This window comes from Calidris pugnax, unplaced genomic scaffold (genome assembly GCF_001431845.1).
Source record: "Calidris pugnax isolate Ruff unplaced genomic scaffold, ASM143184v1 scaffold292, whole genome shotgun sequence".
NCBI lineage: Eukaryota > Metazoa > Chordata > Aves > Charadriiformes > Scolopacidae > Calidris > Calidris pugnax.
In genome coordinates, this window is record NW_015091082.1 from 453,467 (window position 1) to 463,435 (window position 9,969).

At 46.9% G+C, this 9,969-nt stretch overlaps 1 protein-coding gene across 5 annotated transcripts in view; it reads right to left on the bottom strand.

The window, feature by feature from the left end:
* The window catches only part of AMFR (autocrine motility factor receptor, E3 ubiquitin protein ligase), a 37,222-nt gene that overhangs the window by 6,452 nt on the left and 20,801 nt on the right, over window positions 1–9,969 (bottom strand). For all 5 annotated transcript variants that reach the window (XM_014957375.1, XM_014957379.1, XM_014957374.1 and 2 more), the window contains 3 exons: window positions 9,055–9,158; window positions 6,903–7,037; window positions 6,113–6,196 (listed from right to left, as the gene is read on the bottom strand). In XM_014957375.1, the coding sequence (XP_014812861.1) occupies window positions 6,113–6,196; window positions 6,903–7,037; window positions 9,055–9,158 (323 nt within the window). The remainder of the gene's footprint in view (window positions 1–6,112; window positions 6,197–6,902; window positions 7,038–9,054; window positions 9,159–9,969) is intronic.

Sequence of the window (9,969 nt, forward strand, 5' to 3'; positions counted from 1 at the left end):
CCAGAGAAGCTGTGGCTGCCCCATCCCTGGAGGGGTTCAAGGGCAGGTTGGAGGGGGCTTGGAGCAACCTGGTGTGGTGGGAGGTGTCCCTGCCCATGGCCAGGGGGTTGGAACTCAATGACCTTTAAGGTCCCTTCCAACTCTAACCATTGTATGATTCTAACTGTCCCGAGCGTGGTGTGTCAGCACAAGAAGCTGGCAGCCCCGCAGATGGTACCTCCACACCCTTGACAGCCGGCCAACAACACTACGGGAGAGCTGAGCTGATGAACGCTGACACCAGTGAGCTGGCCCAGGTGACACAGCGTATCCCCATCACACCCTGTCACACTCCATCACATCAGCTCTGCCGTGGAAAAGCAAGGTGTTACTAAAGCACGGCAGAGTCAAGAAACAACTACGGGAGAGCTGAGCTGATGAACGCTGACACCAGTGAGCTGGCCCAGGTGACACAGCGTATCCCCATCACACCCTGTCACACTCCATCACATCAGCTCTGCCGTGGAAAAGCAAGGTGTTACTAAAGCACGGCAGAGTCAAGAAACATCTCAATGAAAGGCTTCAGGCATCCTTTGGTATCCCAGAGGATTTCTCAAATGAGTAGGATGCATCAGAGAGGTATCAGCCAAGGCAGCTCCTGTTGCACAGTTTTGGGCCTTCGGTATTACCAGCCACAGGAGCCTCAATGGCCAGTGACACGGGCACCACAGAGGGACCACCAAGTGCCAACAGCCCGGGCTCAGCAGCACCACAGCCTGCACCAGGGAGGACTCAGCAGCTGATGTGCAGAACAAGCTGAGTCACCCCAAAGCCCTAGAGACCTCCCCGTAACACCATCGCCCCGAGGCAATGCCTCCAGAGAGTGAAAACCAGGACAGATGTCACTTCCCATCAGGGAGGTGAGCCCTGCAGGAATGCCAGGGCCCACACCAGACCCTACCAGCACCGAAACCTCAGACAGACATCTTCACCCTGGGCTGCATCCCCAGCCCCGTGGCCAGCATGGGCACCACAGAGGGATGACCAAGTGACAACAGCCCGGGCTCAGCAGCACCACAACCTGCACCAGGGAGGACTCAGCAGCTGATGTGCAGAACAAGCTGAGTCACCCCAAAGCCCTAGAGACCTCCCGGTAACACCATCGCCCCGAGGCAATGCCTCCAGAGAGGGAAAACCAGGACAGGTGTCACTTCCCATCAGGGAGGTGAGCCCTGCAGGAATGCCAGGGCCCACACCAGACCCTACCAGCACCGAAACCTCAGACAGACATCTTCAGCCTGGGCTGCATCCCCAGCCCCGTGGCCAGCAGGGAGAGGGATGGGGGGTCTCTGCCCCTCTGCTCCGCTCTGGGGAGACCCCCCCAGTGCTGCCTCCAGCTCTGGGGCCACCAACAGCAGAAGGACACGGAGCTGTTGGATGGGGCCAGAGGAGGCCCCGGAGATACTGGGAGGGCTGGAGCCCCTCTGCTGGGAGGGGGGGCTGAGAGAGTTGGGGGGGTTCAGCCTGGAGAAGAGAAGGCTCCGGGGAGACCTTGGAGCCCCTTCCAGTCCCTAAAGAAGGGGGGCTCCAGGAAAGCTGGGGAAGGACTCTAGATCAGGGAGGGGAGCCCTAGGAGGAGGAGGAAGGGTTGGACACTGAAAGAGGGGAGATGGAGCTGAGCTGTGGGGAAGAACTTGTTTGGTGGGAGGGTGGTGAGAGCCTGGCCCAGGTTGGCCAGAGAAGCTGTGGCTGCCCCATCCCTGGAGGGGTTCAAGGGCAGGTTGGAGGGGGCTTGGAGCAACCTGGTGTGGTGGGAGGTGTCCCTGCCCAGGGCAGGGGGTGGCACTGGGTGGGCTTTGAGGTCCCTTCCAACCCAAACCATTCTGTGATTCTATTTCAGCAAAACCCATAAAAGGCAGTGAGATGGGAGGGGCTCCCTGTACCACAGACATGAATGCAAGGGGGTGACATGATGGGACACCGCTGGACCCCCTCAGACCAAGGTCACAGCCCAGAGGACACGAGAACTCTACAGAATGATCTCATGGATTTTACCCACAGCCAAGATGCCCTGGGCAGACCCAGAGGAACAGTATGGAACATCCCAAATGCTGCTCCCCCACACTGGTGGGCAGGGAAAAGAGAAGCTCTGTTGGGCAAAGCAGCAAGGAGGACACGCATTACGGTTGATGTTCAGTCAAAACCACTGGGGTTTTTGTTGGTTTTTTTTACCCCTGGTCCATTTCTATCCAAACATGCAAGCCACCTCACCTAAGCTCTCATTTTCATAACGTTACAAAGATGCAAAAATCAATACGGCAGGGAAAAGAGAAGCTCTGTTGGGCAAAGCAGCGAGGAGGACATGCATTATGGTTGATGTTCAGTCAAAACCACTGGGGTTTTTGTTGGTTTTTTTTACCCCTGGTCCATTTCTATCCAAACATGCAAGCCACCTCACCTAAGCTCTCATTTTCATAACGTTACAAAGATGCAAAAATCAATACCCAGAGCCTATTCTTCTATCTGAACCCAAAAGCGGTGACTGAGGAGGTCTGAGAGACAAAAATATCAAAACTAATTGCAGTAAAGGTTAGGAAAAGCCTCAGTAGGAGAGCAGATCTCAGCCACAGAAACCTGTACGCTACAGGAACTACTCCTCCCTCAGGCTCCGAGAGAAAAAGCGTTAGTTTCATGGAAGCCATGGGATGCCTCAGAAGCCTCTCTAAATAAAGCCACCAAGTTCTTAAGCAATGACAATAAAACTGGACTCTCAAGCTGCGGGGAGGGGAACAAGAGCTGCACCAGGAGAGCTCCAGCTTTGTAACAGCAGTTTAGGAGTTAGGTTTGAGCAGTCCCATCTAATCTCCACCCAGGATTACAGAAACAGATAAACAAATACACACAAAAAAAAAAATTAAAGGATAATCTTCAAATACATTTTAGCGCACAAAAATACAAGCTTGCAGAAAGCAGCAATAGCTGCTCTGGGATCTGTTCTTACAGGGAGTAACAGCAGAGTCAGAAAAGAGGTGGAGGGAGAGGGGGAGGCAAATAAGACAGGGACGGGGAGAGAGCTGGAAGCACCAGCATTTCAATGCACAACCAGAGAACAGGATGCACACAGCATGCTGCCGAGTGTATGGGCCAGGGCTGCCAGAAGCTGTCAATGCTCAGAGAGTTACATCACAACCCTTTAATATGATTTATTCCATGCATGATGCTCAAAGATGTCTCTAAACTACCCTCACGTTATCTCAGCACTGATACCCCAAAACCATAAGTTACATTTGGGGGGCGGGAGGGGAGGGAAATAATCAGTCATTATCTCTATCTTAAGATGTTTGAATTCTAGACAGAAATAAGTTATAACATCATATGACACAGAGGAAAACTTGTGCTACTCACAAAAAGAAGTGCTTTTATTTGAGCATGTTAGCTCCCCTAAGAAAGGTTATTTCCAACAAGCAGAACTCCAATGAATTATGGAATCATGGAATTGTCAGAGTTGGAAGGGAACTCTAGAGACCATCCAGTCCAACTCCCCTGCCAAAGCAGGGTTGCCCAGAGCACATCACTCAGGAGCATCCAGGCGGGGCTTGAAGATCTCCAGAGAAGGGGACTCCACACCCTCCCTGGGCAGCCTCTGCCAGGGCTCCGTTACCCTCACCGTAAAAAAGTTTTTTCTTATATTTGAATGGAACTTCCCATGTTCCAGCTTGTGCCCATTGCCCCTTGTTCTATCGCTGGAAACCACTGAAAAGAGTCCGGCTCCAACATCCTTCAACCCACCCTTTAGATACTTATAAACATAAATAAGGTCTCCCCTCAGTCTTTGCTTGTCCAGACTAAAGAGTCCCAGCTCCTTGAGCCTCTCCTCATCAGGGAGAGATGCTCCAATCCCTTAATCATCTTTGTTGCCCTACGCTGGACTCTCTCCAGCAGTTCCCCGTCTCTCTTGAACTGGGAGGCACAGAACAATGGCTCTGCCACTTCTTCTTGGAGATCTATAAAGATTCTCAGTGGGTATGTTGACTTTAAAAAAAAAAAAAGAGAAGAGATGGCAAGCTCGTAAAACTGACTCTGAAGTACACAAGGCAGTTAGAGCTGCCATAGTCTCTCTCAGGAACTGCATCATAAGGTGTGAAGTTACATCTGTCCACTATTTGAAAATACAAGTCTCACCCAGAGGAGACGATGGTTTCTTACGTCCCTTCCCACTCTAAAAAAGCTTCTTAAAAATCAAGCGCAACCTGCTGAAGTACTTGTTTGCTGCTAGACCTTTCCAGGCAGCCAAGAGCTGGACTGACCACAGCAACATACATCTCTGGCAAGAAGAAAGAGAACATCTACAGTACACCAGGTACTTAGTTAAAAACTGAAATCAAAGCCAAAGAGACACAAAAGTGACGGGTGTTTCCTAGAGGAAGGACATCCCCAGGCTCTCAAGGCTTCTCCCCACATCAGAAATACTATCAATAGCAAGGAAGCAAGCGAGCCTGACTCCTAGGTAGATGTCCATGGCTGGGTAAGAAGGGGGATCAGCTTGTTTGAAGCCACCCTAAATTAACACTAAATGCACAAAGGATTTATGAGACAGGAGGAGGACAGCAGCACTGAAGCTTCCATGAGGCTACCCAGCAGCAAGCTGTTCTCAGTGCCCGTCAGTCTCAGCCTCTCACTCCAGCCTTTGCCTACGAATCCCACTTGGCACAGGAAATATCCAGCCAGGAAAACCTGTGCAGAGGCCACCAGCAGCCCTGCTCAGCTGTGGGAAATTCCCCACTGTTCACATATCTCCAGGCTATGGCTGTGCTGCTCTACAAAACAAAACCACATTCTCCATCCAAACCACTCGCTCCAACTAAAACACATGGCTTGAGCGAAGTGCTGAGCTGTAATTCAAAGCAGGAAGATGTCACTACTAGAGAGAACGTGGTGATAACATATAAACACCACTCCCAGGTTTTTCAAGTTCTGTAGAAGTAAGGACAGAGACACAGGTAGCACCAGGCAGGGAGGAGGAAAGGTGAACAGCAACACAATTCGAAGCGGGATTGGAAGCTGGTATCAAGCTAAGGAAAACTAGTTAGATATCATCTGTAGAAAGAGAGGTTTTACTCAAAGAACAGGGAAAATGCCACCAAAACCTTCAAGTTAACCCAAAAAGTCACTAAAGAGTTGCTAGACCTAGATGGAGATTTTCATTCCTGCAGTTCTGCATCTCCTACCCCAGGTGCTTATCAAACACTGGTACCAATCCCCACCACCCCTTCCTCAGCCTCAACAGCAGGATCAACCCAAACCAAAGTTTTTTCCTGTCTTGCAATCTGCTAACGAGGGAACTGCCCCAGTTCCATGTCCAGGTGAGTAACAGGTTGGCTATTTAGGTTATTAAAGGTGGCAGAGGCAGAAGGTCACACACCTCACAAATCCTTTGTCTTTCTAAGCCAAGGGGAAGGGAGGTTTATAAAACAGAAATCCTCACGATTTCGCTACCACAGTGTCAGGGAAAACAAAAGTGGAATGAGACCTTATTCACAGGCTATTTTTTTTTCTTCCTGCCACATTTTAGCTAGCACATGCTGCTTAATAAAGCCCGTAGTGAAGAACAGCAAAAGCCATTATTGTGCTTTATATGTAAAAGGGCTGTTATCTCTCGGTCATCTTCGTATTCCACTCCATTCACACCAAAGCTCCTTGTGTCTCCAAGTGCTTCCTCCAGAACACAAAAGAATTCTTATATCCAGAAGAGAAATACTGCTCATTTTAAGGGAAGTGTCTGGAGATGTACAGAACGGGAACAGGAAGAAGGGGAAGAGCAAAGCATCCTGCTCTTCCTACTCCACAGATGGGCACGGGCCTGACCAGACGTCAACAGAGGCATTATCTTTGTCTGTTCTTTGCGCCACTCAAGAGCACTTTCCTTCAAGGAGGAAAAAGAAAAGCACACAGATAATTCTCTACAGGAGCACCAGGCTGAAGTCTCACTTCAGTTACCCGACAGTGTTAGTTTTGGTGCGAAACACAAGAAAGGGCTGCCACCAACCTGACCCGAGATGGAGTGAAATGCACTTATCTGTCCAAGCAGCTTCTAGTTGTGGGGTTTTTTTTGCCTGTTTTCCTGCCAAATTACCTGGGTGACAGTTTCAGTATCCTCTTGATCAGTGCTGTGCCGTTCCACGGAACTGTTCAATGCAGGTCTAATGCTGTCTGCACGCTGCAACGCAAACACAGCCCATGAAATGGCAAAACAAAAACAAGTTATTATTTGAACACATTCAAAGCCTGCCCCCTGCAACGTCATGTGCTATGTTCAGTTTAGAAATGGATAAATTAGCAATAAACAAAATGCACTCTGTTGAAAGAGACTTCACTCTGCTTCCCCACACGCAGACTCCAGATAACAGTGCTATCTGATGTGCACAGAACCAGAATTCAATATTCTTATTAACAGAAACATTGTCCCCAGACTGCTTTACTGAAATCTGCTATTGCTAATTAAGAACAAGGCATCATTTTGCCGACTACTTTCTTTGCAGAAAACCCTCCTAAGTGGCACAATTCAATTATCTGTCAGCAGAGAAATCAACTGGAAATGTTCTAAAGGCTCTGCGCAAGAACGACCGAGAAGAGCTGCTTTAACTGAACAAATATTTATCTCCAGTTCTAGCTAGGACATTTTCAATATATTTTTGGCACATGACTGAATACACTGCATCGACAGAGATTTAAACAAAGGAAAAAACAAATCCCAAGTTTTTTGTACTAGAATTTGGCACTATGTAGCATGCTTTGAGACTGTATAAGTAAGCACTTCATGCAGCCTGCAGTAAATTACAAAAATCAGGGGCAAGCCATAGGGCATGGGTGATAGACTCCCATAAGAAAGTAAGTTATTTTAGGTACACGGTCTTATAACTTACCTGTGTGGGGAAAGGTACCTGGATGCGCCCTTCGAGGATGTTGTCAGTGGTGATCTCTACAGAACGAGTCAGCTGCAGATCCTGCAGCACCAAATGATAAGGAACCTGAGGGAACATCTCCTGGATCTGATGGGCCTGGAGAAAACAAGGTTTACAGAGTCAGCAGCAGCAGTAAATAAAAGCAAGCTGGTAAGTATCTCAACAGAAAGAGATTTAAATAAATGAACAGCTCAGAGATGGTGTTTACGATAACCCAAAGACAGACAAAACAAGAGAAAGAAAACTCATGTTAGGCAACAACTTACAGGGCAATATTTTGACTCCACTGAAGCCAACAGCAAAACTTCCAGTCCTATAGAGACACCACATGGTCCTGAAAATTTATGGTCCTGAACAGTGTAGATGCACAAAGGCTTCAAAAGCTTCCCAACCCTCTTTTTATGACAGCCTTTTTAATAAAGATCTGTACAAAATTCACACAAGTCACTGACAGCTAGATCAACACTCCAAAAAAAAAAAAAAAAAAAAAAAAAAAAAAAATCATTTTTCCTTGTCCCAGATGGGTTCCAAAAATGTACTGGTAAGGACAAGTGGAATAAGTTTTAATAACCTACTCTCTCCAGCCACCCTGCCCACAAACCAGTTTAATAGGGTCTGAAAGCTCAAGTAAATTAAACTGAGTTGTCAGGGAACTGTTATTATTGAATTTCAACTTACTTAAATAATATCAAAATTAAATAGATAAAAGTAAGAGGGCAGACAAATAACATGCTTTTAGAGGCCAACAGCTAGACTTCATTAAATATTAAAATCTGTATTTTAACTAGTGCTGAAAGTTGCAGGGGGAAATGAGAACAACAACAACAGCAATAAGAATAGAAGGATGGAAAGAGTTTTGAGAGCAAAGCGAAAACCACGCACCAATTGACGGTGAGTTCAAACACAAGCAACTACAGCAAACCTAACTCTGCATTGTACTAACCTGGGACCAAAACAACTGAGTTAGCATTTCAGCCTCTGACCTTTCCTGTAAAATATTTCCCTAGGTTTGTATTCAGTAACACAACGAGAATTTCACTTATTTTCTATTAAAACTGTGTAACTCACTAATAGTTTGCTCACCTGGGCCTTCCCATTAAAGTAGGCATTTTAATGTAAGTTGCTACTGTACTTTTAACAATACACAACGCTAAAAAAAATCACTATTCATCCTTAACAAAAGTCCAGTTGTGTCACCGTGTCCAGTAAAAGAAAAACTAAACTGATCTTAGACAGAGTTCCTGCCTATTTAACTAATAAATCATCTGCAACACCTTGCTGCTCCCTGCTTGCCCTGCCTCAAACCCCCCAAAATTGCAACCTTCTCCTGATGAGACTTTAACAGCAGCAAAGGTGATGGGAGAGATCTCACATTCAGAAAAACCCATCACTTTCAAGAGACACCTCACTGAACATTTATTAACATGCTACAGCACACGGTACTTCAAGAACTCAAAGGAAACAGCACTTCTCAAACTAAATGAACCAAGTGCATTTCATGAGGCCACATCCTTCTCTTTTGCACTCCTTTGGAGTGTTTATGTATGAAGTCAACCAACCTGGGATTTCATCCTCAACACTCTCATCATCATCATCAATCAGCAAGCACTGACTGTGAGAGAGCCCCATCTCACACTGACAAGACACTCAAAGAGAAACAGCTATCTTGGAGCTTAGTGCTATTAAAAATAAATATTAAAATAAAAAAAAAAATCAAAAGCTATAGAATGGATTTGATCAGTTACCACTTGACCAACAGCTGAATTTGTTGGTTACAGACTCACACCCTTTGCTACTGCAGATAAGTACCAAAAAAAAGCTAAAGAAGTTGCACTAAGCAAGCTGAGGAAAAAGTCTGCCTATCTACACAGAAAGTGCAGGGAGTTTTTCTCCCTCATTCACTTACTGCCAGACTTGTTCTTTTACATTTGCGCATTTGAACCAACATACAGCCCCAACTTCCCTAAAATAAACCCTCTCTCACTCCAAAAACAGCTTTCATGTAGCATCTAAACACTGTTTTGACTTCCCCTTTATATTCTCCATCTCCATGTCCCTCTCCCCGCCCCCAATACAAATAATAGGAAGGTGCAAGCTATTAGAGCAGTCTTACCATGGCATTAAGCTGGGAGTTGCTGGCTTGCGTGATACCGAGGATGTTTGTAGTATGCATCACTTCTACTGAAAAACTGGGCAGCCAGCTGGCAATTCGAGAGCCTAAGAACAAGAAATCACCAAGGAAGTCAAGCAAGGATACGAGGTTCTCAGCAGGCCAACTATTCTCCATGCATTTTAACATAAATATTCATATTTCCACAAGGTACATATGGGGAGCTCTGCAGTGCAATCCATCCCCACAGTATCCCCAACACGGAGATGGCTGGAGTAAACCACTAAGAGCCAACACCATCTTCAAACACACTGTGGTTTAACAACCTTAGGGCCAGAAGAGGATCAAGAAAGCAACACATCCTTGTCTTCTTGTCTTAACGTTCCCATTAAAGGGAAAACTAAAATAATCCAGAGTCAAGTTCACTTCTGGAATACATTAATAACTCCAGCAATTCTACTAAAACCAGGCCAGCTTCTAAACAGGCTGAATCTGGTCCCAAAATGGGTCAAGCTACACGTGGCTGGCATCGCTGAGAAAATATTATTGCAAAGGGACACAGAATAACCAAAGTGATCGCTGCTGCAATTGTGTGTGTCGGCTCAGAGCAGGGCACACAGAATCATACAACGCTTAGAGTTGGAAGGGACCTTAAAGGTCATCGAGTTCCAACCCCCCTGCCCTGGGCAGGGACACCTCCCACCACACCAGGTTGCTCCAAGCCCCCTCCAACCTGCCCTTGAACCCCTCCAGGGATGGGGCAGCCACAACTTCCCTGTTCCAGGCTCTCACCACCCTCACAGCAAAGAATTTCTTAAGAGCAGGGCACATAGAATCATACAATGGTTAGAGTTGGAAGGGACCTTAAAGACCATCAAGTTCCAACCCCCCTGCCCTGGGCAGGGACACCTCCCACCA